This window comes from Stegostoma tigrinum, chromosome 24 (assembly GCF_030684315.1).
Source record: "Stegostoma tigrinum isolate sSteTig4 chromosome 24, sSteTig4.hap1, whole genome shotgun sequence".
Taxonomy (NCBI): Eukaryota; Metazoa; Chordata; class Chondrichthyes; order Orectolobiformes; family Stegostomatidae; genus Stegostoma; species Stegostoma tigrinum.
This window is the reverse complement of record NC_081377.1, coordinates 3,396,077-3,413,159: the sequence shown is the minus strand read 5'-3', so window position 1 is coordinate 3,413,159 and position 17,083 is coordinate 3,396,077. Positions and strand designations below refer to the sequence as shown.

At 39.9% G+C, this 17,083-nt stretch overlaps 1 protein-coding gene across 13 annotated transcripts in view; it reads left to right on the top strand.

Moving 5' to 3' along the window:
* Positions 1–4,760, top strand: part of LOC125465044 (adhesion G protein-coupled receptor B2) — a 687,705-nt gene extending 682,945 nt beyond the window's left edge. For 12 of the 13 annotated variants that reach the window (XM_059654252.1, XM_048558109.2, XM_048558107.2 and 9 more), the window contains one exon: positions 708–4,760. In XM_059654252.1, coding sequence (XP_059510235.1) covers positions 708–875 — 168 coding nt within the window. In that variant the 3' untranslated portion in view covers positions 876–4,760. The remainder of the gene's footprint in view (positions 1–707) is intronic. The other variant, XR_007250162.2, reaches the window with a different exon arrangement.
* The last annotated feature ends 12,323 nt before the right edge of the window (positions 4,761–17,083 follow it).

Genomic DNA, 17,083 nt, shown 5'->3' with positions numbered 1-17,083 from the left:
TTTACTAATGTTAATCAGCTAGATGAGTCACTCCAAGCCTTCTAAATACAGATGAATTATGGCATCTAATGTTCCATCAACAACAGCATCAATGAGTAATGTTGTCAGAACACAAATTAGCTGCTAAATCTGGAACATTCCAAAACTCAATATAGAGATGAAATCATAACACCAAATATCTGTAAGGACAGATTACGCGATTTAATTTAGCAATTTATTTTCTTTCTTTGTGGACAAATGTAAAAACTGTCTTTTACTGACAAAACTGATCAAGTTAATGATTTAATTTTAGAAGTTGTTGACACTGTCTCCAATTTTATCAGCTAAATAATCCTCTGAAACTAAAACAAGAAGACTCAAGATTCAGGTTTCAAACTATGAAAATACCAAGTTATTCACACTCATGGCCCAAGAAAACTGGCGCCATATGTTATTGAAAGATATTCTGGATCAAGTCTCCATCCTCATCCCAATTCTGTATGGATTGGCTGATCAAAGCAAGGTATTAGAAAATGATACAATGACTTTGGTCCTCAAACAAGGATTAGGAAGGGGAGACTTTAGACAGATCTGCTAATTTTGACTATGAATCTCAGTGCAAGTAGTCATTTTTAGGTGAAAATGGGTAAAGCTGAGCAGTATTTCAGTCTTGATAGAGTACTGCATGCACCAAAAGAGAGACTAACTTGTAAATATTCTATTCTCAGGAACAAACTGTACCCTTGGAGCAGTCTTGGGACAACTTCACGAGTCCACCAGCCAACACACTTCATTTAGACAGTCAGGAAAATTTGGAACTTCATTCGCCGCATTGGGAAACATCTGCCACAATTGCTTTGGATACATCTGAAGGAGACTTTCAAACCGAAGTTTGAAGGAGATTCAGAGGTAAAAACAAACTGACAGAAGCAACAAAGTTCAAATATATATTTTCACACTGATGCTTTGAGAAGAATTTTCTTGTGTGTCAAATTCCGGAAGAAAAGTCAAGTTCTTATTTTCAACATTTTCACTACAACTGATTGATGACACGGCAAGACTGAGTCTGTGAAACTAAGTTCCAGATCTGTGTACTGAAGACCTTACTTCCTAGACGATTTTCTTTTGATGAGCTGTGTGGAAGCCACAACCAAGACGAAAAGGATTCAGTCACCATCTCTAGTTGACACAACTAAGTTTAAGATGAAATAAATTTTTAGTGAGGCTCCATCACTTTTGTCTCAACATCTTATTGAGAAAAGACAATCAGGCAACAGTTATTTTTAAAAATACTTTTGTACATGCTTTATTGTTCTCTTTTGTGAAGACTGTGACTTATGTCCTGAATTTTGCAATGGCTGCTCTTCCTGTAATCTTTTCCTTTGCTTTTTGCTGTTCCCAACACCCAACAATACTTTTTCATCCAAGTTTGTTTGAAAAAGGCCCAAGGCAGTAATTGTGTGAAGCCCAGTGCTCAATATGCGCTTTGTTAGATGCAAGCACAGGCCAGAATCAGAGTTTTGATGATATAGTACTAGTTTTTGATCATATTCATGACTTGTGAGGTTTTTAAATCAGAAAAAAAGCCTCACAAAACTACTCCAGCAAACAATAATATTGAGATAGCACCTGCAGGTGCAGAATCAGTAAAAGCAGAAGAGTTCTTTTACCTAGCCTCCCCATCAATAAACTATAGTAATCAGATGCAGTCTTGCTTGATGCTGCTCTCTGCTGCCTTTAATAACCAGCTGTAGAGCCAGAATTCTACCTGCTGTTTTGTTTTTTTCTGCCTTCCAGTTAGATTATAAGGACTCCCAGTCAAGGTGCCTCTCTGAGGAGCCAACTCGATAATAATCACTAAAACATTTTTTTTAAAAACTGATGTATCACTTCATGTTAGAAATCTCACACTTTTGTTTTGAAACAAATGCACTTTTAATTTTCTGTATGAGTCCTTCACTTTTATAAAAAAACAAGTTAATCCTCCACAGTGTTACTTGTGAGAAATTGGGTTTTTAGGAGAGGGAGTGTTGAGCAGGCCTTCCCAAAGTGGAGGTCAGTTCCCCAAGTGGGGCTGCAAGCTGTCATTCTAGGGTCAGAGGCTCTGAGGCAGCAGTGACAGCAATGTTTTATCTGGTCTCAGATATAACAGATATATAGAGTCTCTCTCTAACAGATTCTCTTTGTTCTCATTGAAGGATCACAACAATCTTTCAAGCCTCACAATGGATTCTGTGGGAAAAAGTTTGAGAAACGATGTTGTAATAGGGGTTTCAAACATAAGACTGACCAGACTTGTAATGAAGTTTGTGAGAGTTGTGCTCAGAGATGCTGAAGTAATTTTTTATTATTGTTCCTAGAAAACTTGATCCAATTAGATTTTTGTTCTGTGCAGACATTTCATACATATGTTAAACACACAATGAAGGCATCTCATGTTCATATTATAAATAAATATCTGTATAGGTCTTGCATCTAACAGTTGTCTGTCACACTTCCAAGTGTCAGGCTCAAAAACGTATAACATGTACCTGATGAATTGATTAATTGAAATACAATTTTCATGAACCATCAACAAATCATCACTGAAGTTTTGAACATACCAACAGATAAATGGGAGGCAGGATCAATAACTATCTGATCCCTTTCATCAGAGCTTGTCAATAAATTTTTGTTCTATGAAAATAAAAGGTATCTATTTAAATTTGTTAAATCAGCAAACCATCAATCTGTCTGTTTTTGGGTCACTAGTATGGTTGGAATATAGGGCAGTTGTAGCAAGCTGGCTTTGGATTTGCCAAAGTGGAAGCTTTCATTTCTTACATTGTAGAAGGAGCAGAATTGCCATTGATTGAACAAGACCTTTTGAACTTCAGTTAAGTTTCCTGTTTTAGTTTCCAGACTTAGAAGATATGTCATCTTTCCAAGAGAGATTGTGTGGTTTGAGTATATTAAATATAACAGATTAAAAAAATATTTTCTTTGTAAACAAAAACTTAAATGTACAAGCTGCAAATGAGAAAACTGTGAAATCAAGTGTTAAAATCAAAGATTATGTTTTTTCAGTACATTTCCCTTATCTTGAAGTTTACTGTAATTCTACCTCTCCAGCCAAAAATAAATCTAATTCTTTCAATACCATTATCCCTTCAGTGATCTTTACATTCATCAACGGGGATTTCAAAGGTTTTGCTGATGGGAAATAAAAGGCAAGTTTGCAAGAGAGGGGGTAGTTGATCATTTGGAGGAAGAACGGAGAATGATGCACCCATCACCTATCTGACACCATGGCATTTTTCCGAGAGCAGGGAAAGTGTCAGAGGATTCTTATGCCCATAGGCGAATTGTTTCACAAGCAGCCGATTAAGGACCTCTTATTCCTGGCACAGGTATTTTACTGGTGACTGGTGTGCTATCCACTGCATGTGGAGAACATGATCCTGTGATCTTAGAGGAAGAGCACTTCTAATTGAGCACACAAAATGGACCGTCATCATTTAAATATCTGATGGAAGCTTATTGACCTCTTAATTGGCATAAACACTGGTTGACCACCCCAAAACAGTGATGACAGTGTTGCCCTCATGTTGGAACAGAAGCAAATTGACACATTTCTGGTCATTGTCTGTTCTAGGTTGTGTTTTTCTCAGTTTGGTATTCATGAAGTTAGCAGTACATTCCTGTGACAACTCTTTCATAGAGCAATCACATCTGTTTCAACTACCCGACTTTTTGTCTCTCACTGCCAGTTCCCAAACCTCATCTATGTACTTAATTCCCTTTAGAAATTAGATATGAAATCAGTTTCTACCACCCATCCAGGTAGATCTTTTTCAGATCCAGTTCTCCCCCCTAGATCTTTTGTCAATGATTTTGAATCTCTGACCTCTGGTACTGGCTCGGGTGCTAGAGAGTTTTGTTTTATAGCCCGTATATCAAAACTCTCAATCTTGAAATTTCTTAACCTTTAGTTTTCCGGCTTCTGCTCAAAGTGAAGTCTGCTCTCCCTGGTTACATCCTATAAAAATATCCATTAAACCTTTACAAAGGACCTTACATCTCAAAGTGTGACACACAAATTGTCCACATGCTCTGTCTGAGGCATTGATTTATATAGTGCTAGTATGATCACTTCGCTTCTATATTCCATTCCTCATTTTATGAACTCAAGTAACCTATATGCCTCTTTAACTTGATCTGGCTTCTAAGATCTCTGCTCATTAGTGGCTTTCAAAGTATTGCCATTGCCATTTCCTGCTCTTTTACATTAATCCCTCAAAATTCTTTGCATCAAACTCTATATACCATCTTTCTCTCCATTTTATCACATTAGCGGATACATCTAGGCAATTAAAGGTGTACAGAAAACAAGTCTGATTCACTTTCACTCTAAATCTTTGCCTTTACATCTTCAAATGGTCTAATTCAAATCTGTTTTTGAGCTGTCATCCTTGTTAAGTGTTATCACATCGTTGTTTATAAGCTGGTCACTTTTTGCTTATATTTTAAGTTGGAATGGATGAGAAAAATATAGTTATCTTGTAAAGTTTGTAATGCTTTCTGCCTTTTTTTATGTCGCATATGCTATTGATGGGGCTAAGTTTCCCAACTCAGTCAGAAACCAAGATAATATCCAAAGGGTATATTTCTGTGGCAAGTGGTTCACCTGCTGACACTCCAGAACCTTTTTACATCTACAAAATACAAGTCACAATGTGATAGACTGCGTGAGTGATAACAGGAACTGCAGATGCTGGAGAATCCAAGATAACAAAGTGTGAAGCTGGATGAACACAGCAGGCCAAGCAGCATCTCAGGAGCACAAAAGCTGACGTTTCGGGCCTAGACCCTTCATCAGAGAGCCTCTCTGATGAAGAGTCTAGGCCCGAAACATCAGCTTTTGTGCTCCTGAGGTGCTGCTTGGCCTGCTGTGTTCATCCAGCTTCACACTTTGTTATCTGTTATTACGTGATAGAATGCTCACTATTTGGCTAGATATTTGCAACTGCAACAACATTCAACAGGCTTGACAGATTGAAGCAGCCCCTTCTATTAACAGTCTATCAATCTCCTTCAATAATCAGTCTTCCCTCCACTGATGCACAATAGCTGCAATATGTTATATTCATGGAATATTTTTCAGAAAATTGAATAAACTTCTTCAGCAACAAGTTGAAAAACTGGCCTCTCTATCATCTAAAGTAGCAGCAGAGCAGATGCATAGAAACACACTATAAATTCCCCTTTGAATCACATCATAACGACTTGAGAAAATGTCACCATTCCTTCAACATTGTTGGGTCAAAGTGCTAGAAGGCCTTACCTTCCAAGCCTGTGGAACTACATTCACCACACAGACCTCAGAAATTCAAGAAAACTCATCTCCTCAAGGGCAACTAGGGGTGAACAGTAATTTCAAAAAATATCATTTTTATGAAAGCAAATATTCGGTGCACTCGTTAATGCTCCTTTATCCTTGATGACTCGAGTGCCCACAATTGTTCAATAGACAATTGCCGATGCTGTAACTGTTGTGTCTACGTTTGTTTAGTCCAGTTCCTACCCATTCAGTTATGTTTTGTTGTTTCATGAGGATGGAATTTAGCACAATCAAGTTTAAATACAACAGACAAGTGCTGATGACAGGCATGACATGTGACACCCAAAGTGTAACAGAGAAATTGTTTTTTAATATGCAAGACCTCTTCATATATACATATGGAAAGAGATAGATTTGATGTCAAGAACACATTAATGTGGAATGAACAGCATTTTTGGTATGTTACTGATCATTTTGAAGAATAAGTAAACTAGATTGCTCCAACATATTGTTTGAAGCCTGGATAATATTAGGATATTGACTATGTGGTATTTTAGATTTCCTAATGCAATAAAGTAAATTGGATCACTACTGGAATAGTGTTGATTGTTTTAAAAAGAAAAAATGATGACCCTTGGGAAAGCTGTTAGTACCAATGGAACATCTTTCTATATGCATTAAACAAATGCTGGTCTCTCTACTAACAGTCAAATCTACATAAACCTGTGTGACATGTGTAAACATCAGGGATACAGTAGCACTGTGTTTATATTTGCTGCACAAGGTGCAGAGATGTAAGTTAATAAGCTATACAAGACAGCTGGGGAATTTAAATTTAATTAAATAAAATTGAAATATGAACATAAGAAATAGCAACAGGAAAGGACCATGTCCGCGAACCTACCATACTGTTCTGTACAATCATGAATGACCTTCTTGCTTAAATTGCACTTTCTCACCCACTCCTCCTAGCTTTTGATTCACTGAAAGTGAAAAACTGATCTATCCCAACCTTAAGATAAATTCAGTGATTGACTATCCAAAAGCATCTTGGCTAAGAATTCCAAAGATCACATCTCAGACTGAACAATTTCAACTTATCTCAGCCCTAAATGATCTAAACAGATTTCTGTAGTCAGCGACTAATAATTTCTATTACTAAAACCAAACTAAGATGATGTCACTGTATTCCATCCTCCATCCAAGGAAGCAGCCGCTCATTGTCTACCATGTTAAGCCTTTTGATCTCCAATGCTTCAATTAGCTGACCTGTAATCCTTTTAAACTCCGAGAGCATAGACACAACTTAGATATTTTTGAATCAACCTGTTCAGAGGTGTTATTATATTCCTCTGGAGTAGATTGAATTTGAATCCAGGACTCTCGGCTCAGAGATAGGGACACTAACACTGCAGCACAAGAACTGCTCAGAGGTAAAATTTTCTCAGCATCCCATCAGTAGATAAACCTGTCATCCCAGGAACAATATAGTGATCTTTTACTTTACTATTTTTACTATATCGTTACTCAAAAATGCAGACCGAAACACAGGGTGTGGTGCAATGTCATTGAAGCATCATACAATTGCAGTAAAATTTCGGCCCTTGTACTGCAATTTTGGACAACATGCCATTTACCTTCTGACTTGCTTATTAAATGTTACGACAGTCAAAGTTGGAGGGGCCACTGTTCCCTTTTCTAGTCCCTCATCTCTCCTGGTCATACAGATTTTAACCTTTTTAATTCATTTGTGGGATGTGGACATCGCTGGCTGGCCAGCATTTATTTCCTGTATTGCATGTAGATACATACATATACATATATCGTCCTTTAAAAATGCTTCTACATATACACACATGTACACCATCCAGGATGATAAAGCAGCCCACCTGATTGTGACATCAACAAACATTATCTCCCTATGCCATCAACATTTGGCCACAGCAATAGACAACATCTGTAAAATGCACTCAGAAATTCGTCAAGGCTGTTGTAACAACATCGCCCAAATCTACAACCACCACCATCTAGAAGGACAAGGACAGCAGATACATGGGAACACCACCACCTCCAAGCACTCACTATCCTGACTTCGAAATGTATCACCATTCTGTAGGGAATCTACATCCACATTCTATGATTGAATTTTGAAATAACACATATATGAGAGAAACAAAAATTGAAACCTCTGCAGAGTGTTAAAGTATTTTGGCAATATACTAGTTAAACTCATGAAAAAGGATGAACCATGGGGTGTCATAAATGATGATCCCTAGCTATTCCACCCATACAAGCTGCTGACACTGGATTGTCTTCCTGGAACAGTTGCAGTTAGCTGAATTCCTTTGCTTCAGATGGCAGGGTAGATCCCAACAAATCCTCCAAGAGTGATAAGGATAAGCAATGGTGAGTCTTCAGCTCACACACTTTGCTGGGAGGAGTTTCAAGAAGAGAGAGAATGCAAGTGGCTATTGCTTTATAGGCAGGTCTCAAATTCTCTCACAAAGATCAAAAATGCAATAATCCTATCTTACTTTCAAACTGGATCATGTGACCTTTCTGCAAAAATTCTTTGGACTGTATAACTCCACCCAAGCTCCCTCTTCCCTTAGAGGTGTGTTGCTGTTGTACCAAGTGTCTTTTCCTTAGCAAAAATGCCCTTTATTTGGAAGTTCAACATATGTCACTCAGTTCAAAGACAGTTCAGGATAGGCAACATGGCCCTGCCAGTGACACCAATATCTTAGACAAAAATTTAAAAAATACAATCTCTTGAAGATATTTTGATAAGCATTTGAATAGGAAAGATTTTGAGGGATATGGACCCATCGCAGACAGGTGGGACTAATTGAGTTTGGGAACATGGTCAATGTGGACTAGTTTGACCGAACGGTCTATTTCCGTACGGTGTGACTCTATGATGCTATCTCTTCATAACACCGCATACTGTGGAAATTTTTGTTTTGCTTTTATGGGGTACACTTAAATCTCTCTGAGTATCAATGTTTTAAAGTAACTTCCCTTTATAAAATTATTTTTCTTTTCCTATTATTAGCATTTTGTAATGTTTGTTACCTTGTTACCATTGTCCTGCCTCTTTGCAGCCTCTGTGCTCTCCTCACAACTTACATTCTCACCCAGTAATAATGGGAACTGCAGATGCTAGAGAATCCAAGATAACAAAGTGTGGAGCTGGATGAACACAGCAGGCCAAGCAGCAACTCAGATGCTGCTTGGCCTGCTGTGTTCATCCAGCTCCACACTTTGTTATCTTACATTCTCACCCAGCTTTGTATCATATGTAATCTTGAATCATCAGCAATCTGTCTGTTCATCTAAGTTGTTCATGCACATTGTAAATAGCTGAGGCCCCAGCTCTAATTCTTGTGACACTCAACTTGATCTTCAACTTGAAAAGGCTCTATTTATCCTATTCACTTTCCGGTCTATGATGCAATCCTTAGAATGTTAATATATTACCTTTTGTGTGACATTGTATATAATGCCTTTTCGAAGCCCAAGTATCAGTGACTCTCCTTTATCGTCCCAACTAGTTAAAAATCTTTTGTGGAATCATTGAGATCGCAAGAACTACAGATGCTGGAGTGAGAGATAACAAAGTGCAGAGCTGGAGGAACACAGCAGGCAGGCAGCATAGCTTTCTGGCTCCACTGATGCAGCCTTTAGCCTGCTGTGTTCCGTCCAGCTCCGCACTTTGTTGTTTTTGTGAAATCATGTTGACTTTAGTCATTTGCTGATTTTTCTAGTAAATAATTAAGACATTTAATAACAGATTGCAGAATTTTCCTAACAATTTATATGAGGCTATCAAGTCTGTAGTTCAGTTTTCTCCCTCCTTCTTGAATGCCAGTGTTAATTTCTTAACTTCCAATCTGCTAGGGTTAAAATCCAAGCCATTTTGGCAAAGCATAACCAGCTCACCCAGTAGCTCCAAGGTTACCTCTTTGAGGAAATTGGAATGTACACCTGGTATCTTTAACTTATGCCCCCTTCTTCAAAATCCCACAGTCAGGGGTAACAACCTTTCAGTATAAACCCTGTCAAGCCCCTGCAGTGATATTCTAAGTTCCACATATGTATTCCATATGTATAAATTCATGGGCTGTGGATATCGTCCCCAATTGCACAGAAAGCAATTAAGTGTCAACCACATTGCGCTGTGTCTGAAACTACAAATTGGCGAGACCAGGTAAGAAAAGCAGTTAACAAGGCGTAGAGCTGGATGAACACAGCAGGCCAAGCAGCATCAGAGGAGCACAAAAGCTGACGTTTCGGGCCTAGACCCTCCTTCAGCACAAAAAAGCAGTTTCCTTTCCTGAATGACTTTAGTGAACCAGGTGGGTTTTTCACATCAAGCATTATTAGACCTTGAATCCCAGATTTTTACTGAATTCAAAATTCACCATATGCTATGGTGGCATTTGAACGCAGGTCCCCAGAACAAAATACCTCCCCAGCAAGTTCAGCCCCTATTAATGGGTATATGGTCTCATCCAGTGAGCCATTCTAGTCAACCATTACTGTACTGCTTCCAATGTGAATTTATCATTCCTTTAATATGGAGATCTAAATTGCACAGAATATTTATAAGTGGTCACATCAAAGGCCTGTACAATTGTTGCAAGACTTATTTATCTTTGTACTCCAAACTGTTAGCAATAAAGGCCACTGTATGTTTGCTTTCCTTTGTTGATGTACCTGTGCGTTAACAGTTTGTGTTCCTTGTATGAGTATATTCCCTTCAATCCTAATTCTTACTGCATTAGCTTTATCCCTAGTTGGTACCAGAATGTGCCGTGTAAGCTATTCTCAATAAAACATTAAACAAACCTATTTTCCAGACCGCATTTGCCAACAAAATGGCCTAGATTTTATGACCATATATCAAGTGGACCTAAAACAAAGTTACTGGAAAAGCTCAGCAGGTCTGGCAACATCTGTGAAGGAGAAAACAGAGTTAACATTTGGAATTTAGTGACCCTCCCTCAGAATTGATGGTGGCTGGGAAAATGTCAATTTATATGCACAAAATGGGGAGGTGGGTGGAGTAGGGAGTAAACAATAGGATAGAGCCCAAAGAGAGAGGAAGACAGTTGTACAGACAAAGGAGTTGCTAGCGATCAGGCTGGGAGGGTCATCAGACGCCATTTCCATCACCTCCAGCAAGATGCCACCACCAGACACATATTCCCCTCCCCTCCCTTGACGGCCTTCTGCGGGGGCCATTCCCTCCAGGACACCCTGGTCCACACTTTCTTCACCCCCAACACCTCCCCACAGCCCTACGGCACCTTCTCCTGTAACCAGCGAATGTGCAACACCTGCGCCCTCCTCCCTCCCCAGTATCCAAGGGCCCAAACATACCTTCCAGGTGAACCAACACTTTCACCTAGAATCCAGTTTACTGCATTCGCTGCTCACAATGTGGTCTCCTCTACATTGGGGGAAACAAAGCAAAGACTTGGCGACTGCTTTGCAGAACATCTACATTCTGCTCGCAAAAGAGACCCTGAGCTACCTGTTGCCTGCCATTTCAATGCACCACTCCGTTCCCTGGCCAACATCTCTGTCTCTGGCTTGCTACAGTATTCCAGTGAAGCCCAGCGCAAGCTGGAGGAACAACACCTCATTTTCCACTTGGGGACCCTACAGCCCTCTGGAATCAATATTGAATTCAATAATTTTAGGGTCTCAACTCTCCCATGTCCTAGTCCCCTACCAGGCCTTGTTACCACATAGTCCAACACTACACACCCCCTGTTGTTAGTCACTAACAGTCCCCATTAACAACTATTCACCCTCCCAGCCTGACAGTTAGCAATTCCTTTGTCTGTCCAACTGTCTTTCTCTCTCTTTGGGCTCTATTCTATCATTTACTCCCTACCCCACCCACCTCCCTATTTTGTGCAAATAAACTGACATTTTCCCAGCCACCATCAGTTCTGAGGAAGGGTCACTGGACCCGAAACGTTAACTCTGATTTTCTCCTCCACAGATGCTGCCAAACCTGCTGAGCTTTTCCAGCAACTTCTGTTTTTGTCCCTGATTGACAGCATCCACAGTTCTTTTGGTTTTTATCAAGTGGACCTACCTTACACCTCACGTGAATGATAAAAGTATGCATAATAACTTTGCATCAGCGATACAAAATCATGAAGACAAAAGTTTCAAAAATAGAGGAAGGTAAATCAAGGACCCACTTTTCAACTTAAAATGGCCAATCAACAAGTTACTGAGTTTGTTGAAGAGCCACGAGTATGCAGCGATGGGCTTTATCTGCTGAATTTTTTAGATGAGAAAACATTAGTGCTTCATATGCTACATTACCTCCTTTCATTTCAAAAATTTGCACAACCTGGAGAATTTATTTTCACGCTTGGTCAACTTGTAACCACATGGGGGTGCAGGCAGCATCCTCACCCCCAACACAAACATCAGGATGAGGTTTCTCCTGATTACCCAGTTCACTCCACAGCCACTGATATGTCATTAAATTAAATTTAAACCTCAGTAGGTTAAGTTGCCTATCCTTGATCATAATTTATATGAATACGAATGTTTTGCCACCATCAGGGGTAGAACATCCTGCCTCTGAAAGCTGCCAGTAAATAAAATAGCCAGCTGCTCTGCAATGCCACAATTTACCCACTTTAATTGCCTGCTTAAGTCCCTCAAATGACAGGTTCCCATCCTCCACCGTCCCAACTGATTAAATTCCTTCCACCACACTGCCAAGACATTAAGGAGGAGGTTGTAAGATTCTTCCCTCTGTCGTACAGCATCATTCCTTGTTCTGTCTATATTTATGGTGGTTTGGTGGTGAGCACTGCGAGAACAAATTTCATTATTCCCACTTCTGCTTTCTTCCGGATGAAAAAGCTCTTCCTTAAATCCTTCCTGGGCCTCCTGACCTTTACCTTAAGTTTATGACCCATTGTCCTTCAACTAAGGGGAAATGTTTTTCAATCTAACTATCTATGCCTTTCATAATTGTGTACGTCATTCAAGTATTTCATAAGTTTGTAACTAATTAATAAAATAAAATTAAGTTTACAGAATCATGGCAGGATAGCTAGTGTGCCAGAACTACAACATGGAGCAGTTTCTGAGAGCACAGTGATTCCAGACAGTTGTATCTGTAGTACATGTTTGCAGTTCAAACAACTTTGACATAGCTGTTGAGCTAGAGATGGAACTGCAGACAATGCAGCCAATCAGAGTGGGGAGAGATACCGGGACACTTCATTCCAAGTGCTAATGTAGAACTTCAGAACTGATCAATGGTCAGGACAAGAGGGTGTGAAGAATTTTCGGTAATCTTTGATCCAAGATTTGGCATGGAGGAATTTCTACCTGTGGCTTTAATCCATTATGCACTTGTTGATGAGAGCAAAGACTGCAGATTCACTGATCAAACTAACAAAAGCACCATAGTACAGAAGCCCATTCAAGGGGGTAAGTGGAAATCAATGTGGTGATAATTATACAGTCAAAATGATAAATTTTGTTCTCAATCTGCACTTGTAAGTTCTGAAAGTTGTGTTGTCTGCCCTATACCGGGATAAAGAATGTCTCCTCACAACTGGAAACACACATAGAATGAAATGGAGAGGATCCAGTTGTCATGGTTTGTGTGTGCCCAATGTGAATGTGTTGAAGAGGATGAGAAAAGTTACAAGAATAATCTTGAGGATGGAGATGTCAATTTAGTGAGTAGATTGACAAAGTGAGGGCTGTTCTCCTTTGAGAAGAAGGGTTGACAGATTTGATACAGCTGAACAAATGGGGAGAAACTGTTTCCATTGGTGGATTGGCCTCTTTCTGCACTGTAGGAATTGCAATGCTACAGTATTTTTATTACTGAAGAAGCCATGAGCTGAAGTGATTGTCAAAAGAACCAGAGGTCACATGAAAATTTTTTTTTGCACAGTGAGTGGTTAGGATGGAGAACATGGTAGATATAGATTATATTATATTATGTTGCGAGAGAGAATTGGATAATTACCAGACTAGGAATGAATTTTGCAAGATGATAGGAAGAAAGTTGAACGTCCTTTTCACAGAATACCTGTGTGATTACAATGGGCTAAATGTCTTTGTTTTGTGCTGTAACCAATCTATAATCCTATATCTAGATAAAACCAAGCACCTGGAACTCCCTACCTGAAAGGATGGTATAGGCAGAAACCCTCATAACATTGAAGAAGTATTCAGATGGCCACTTGAAATTCCGCAGTAAACAAAGCTAAAGGCCAGTACTAGAAATTAGCCCCTGGTAGTTACTTGATGATCAGAGTGGACAGGATGGGTCAAATAACCTCTTTCCATGCTAGAATACTCTTTGACTCTGTGATTCTAAATGAATAGCAAGCCACAGTTTGAGACAAAGGGAAAACACTCACTGGATACTGCAGGGAAAACATGAAGTAGAAGTTAAAGCAGGTCTTCCCCTCAACCCTGCATCAAATTCCCAATTTTAGCACTTTAAGCCCTCTGTTTATGAAAAGCTCCATACGGGAAAAGCTAACCTGGATTGTCGCAAAACCCACCTGGTGCATTAATATCCTGCAGAAAGAAAAAAATCTGATGTTCTCCCATAATTTGGACCCTGGATAACAATATAGTGTGTGGTTAACTTTTAATTGTACTCAGAAAAGGAGAGGTCTAGTGGTATTATCCACAGACCCAGATAATGTTCTGGGGACCCGGGTTTGAATCTCACCATGACAGATGATGGCATTTGGATTCATTAAACATCTAGAATTAGGAATCTAATTGCCAGTTGTTGAAAAAAAAACCCATCAGATTCACTAACCCTCTTTAGGGAAGGAAACTGCCATCCTTACCTGGTCTGGCCTATGTTTGACTCCAGACCCACAGCAACGTGGCTGACTCTTAACTACCCTTAGTTGCTAGCCAGCGATGCCTTCATCCTGTGAAATAATGAAGGGAAAAAATGCTGCAGCAGGCCTCAGTTATTTTCAAGCTGGTGGCATATTGACACTTACTCAAGGGTAACTAAGAATGAACAATAAGTGTGACTTTGTCAATAAATTTACATCCCATGATTTAAAAAAAGCTGGCATATTGCACACCATTCTGTGTGTGGCTTGGGGTCATTTATCATTCAGACTTTCTCCACTGGATGCCTGATAAAGCCTCTCAAATACCTCGGTGTATCTGTATCATTTGACCCCTCTTTTGTTGTTTATTGCAATGAAATCCTTAAAATATTTTTAAATGTGACAAAAATAGGTAGGCCAATAGACATATGTGAAAGAGCTTATACCATCAACATTTTAAAAGCATTTTCTCACATTTTACCTATCAAGCATTGGGCCAACCATTGACTTTTCTGTTCATGTGAAATTAAAGTAGGATAATAGGTCAGCACAACATTGTGGGCTGAAGGGCCTGACCTACGCTGTATTGTTCTCCGTTTTAAACCAGGGTCTTTCCATTACATTTCCCTGAGTTGCCATTGTTAAGGTTGAAAGTTCAAAATTAATCTTAATCAACCTGTTTCAGGCATATTATGACAAACCTCTATGGCTAGTGGGATTTGAGCCTTGATCTTCCACCCCTGAGAGAGGGATACTACTACTATGCCTCTGAGGCTTTAAGTTTGAGCTATGCATCAATCAGATTGCTTGTTGGGTTACCTCCCTGAGCTGTAGTGCTGGTTAAATTTCCTCCTGAAGACTTTGACAGAGAAAGTGCAACTATTTCTTTGGTATCGAACAAACACAGCAGAGTCAGATTTAAAGACTGGACAGCCAATTGTCAATCTTCCACATGGATTCTGGCTGCTGCAAAATTTGTCAGGGGGCAGTAGCACTCACAAGTGTGGGAGTAAATGAGGGACTGAATACATTTTTAAAGACTTTTTGTCACTGTTTGGAACAATGGATAAACAGGACTTCATTTTAATCTACTGAGAATTCTTCAATTATTCCTGCAGCAACCAATAAAATATAAGTTTATCTTTTAAAATAAAGTTGAGAAATCTTTGTGCTGAAGCCAGGAGAGATTTTCACCCACCCCCACCCCAGCATCATTATTCTTACCCAACTGTGCCTCCCTCCCAGGATTTGTTTTGTAGTTATTGCTGGGAAGATAAGCAGCATAAGATACAGCGTGTGCAGTCCACTTCTAGCTCATCCCAAAAACATGTAAATGAGTCCTGAGGACCAATTTCAGGCCAGCATCAGGCCTTCCAATGGGGAGCAGTCTGTCCACCTATTGCTGGTCATAGAAAATCCCCATCCCTCTGATTCTCCACTTCAGTCTTAGTTATTCTTGCTCACTTAACTTCCATGTTCTTCTTGCTCATCCTTTGGCAGCAAGAAGGGATTTGGATTATGGGAAAAGAATTTTCAATTTGCATTTCTGACCAGTTACATCAGAGTGTTGCAAATTGATGGCGTCTATAATGACAATGCATGAGTAAACTCTTAAGGACACTTTTCCCAGAAGACTAATATAATGCAGACCCGGTAACTAGACCTCTGCATCTTAGAGATATCAAAAAAAAACTGACACTGGTTGAAGACAGACTCGAAACTGAGACTGACTCTATCCTCCAGCTCTCTGTGGCATGTGGTTCCAAAGACTCACAACCCTGAGAGAAGAAATTCCCCTTTGTCTCAGTCTTAAATTAGTACTCCTTTATTCTGAGACTGCACCGTCTGATCCTAGGCTCTCCCATGAGGGGAAACATTCCCTTAATGTTTATCCTGTCAGGTCCCTTAAGAAGCCTAAATGTTTCAATGAAATCACCTCTCATTCTCCAGTGGCTAGAGTCCCAACCTGTTTACCTTTGCTTATATGACAATCCTTCCATCCAAGGATCATCTTAGTGTACGTTGTCTGAACTACTTCCAATGTAACAGTGGGGAATCTGAAAGAGCATTCAATGCATGAAACATGATTCCATATTTTGGTGTAAAATGTGAGATAGCTCAGGAGGTTCACACTGGGAGGTATTCACTGCTCATGTTCATAGCCATGAATCTGATACACTGTACACTGATATCTTTTCAATCAAAATAACCCATTCTTACTTCCATATGTATTCAAAATAGAAAAGAAATTAAACTAACTTCGATCAGAGTTCAAAGGGACAGGAAAATTAGAAGAGATAATGGGAACTGCAGATGCTGGAGAATCCAAGAGAACAAGGTATGGAGCTGGATGAACACAGCAGGCCAAACAGCATCTCAGGAGCACAAAAGCTGACATTTTGGGCCTCGACCCTTCATCAGAAATGGGGGACAGTTCTGAAATAAATAAGGAGAAACGGGGAGGCGGATTGAAAATGGATAGAGGAGAAGACAGGTGGAGAGGAGACAGTCAAGTTAAAGAGGCGGGAATGGAGCCTGGAGAGGTGAGTATAGGTGGGGAGGTAAGGAGGGGATAGATCAGTCCAGGTAGGACAGACAGGTCAAGGGGGTGGGATGAGGTTAGTAGGAAGGAAATGGGGATGCAGATTGAGGTGGGAGGAGGGGATAGGTTAAAGGAAGAACAGATTAGGGAGGCAGGGATGAGCTGGGCTGGTTTTGAGTTGCAGTAGCGGGACGGTAGATTTTGAAGCTTGTGAAATCCACATTGATACCATTGGGCTGCAGGGTTCCCAAGCAGAATATGATTTGTTGTTCCTGCAACCTTCGGGTGGCATCATTATGGCACTGCAGGAGGCCCATGATGGACATGTCGTCTGAGGAATGGGAGGGGGACTTAAAATGGTTCGCGACTGGGAGGTGC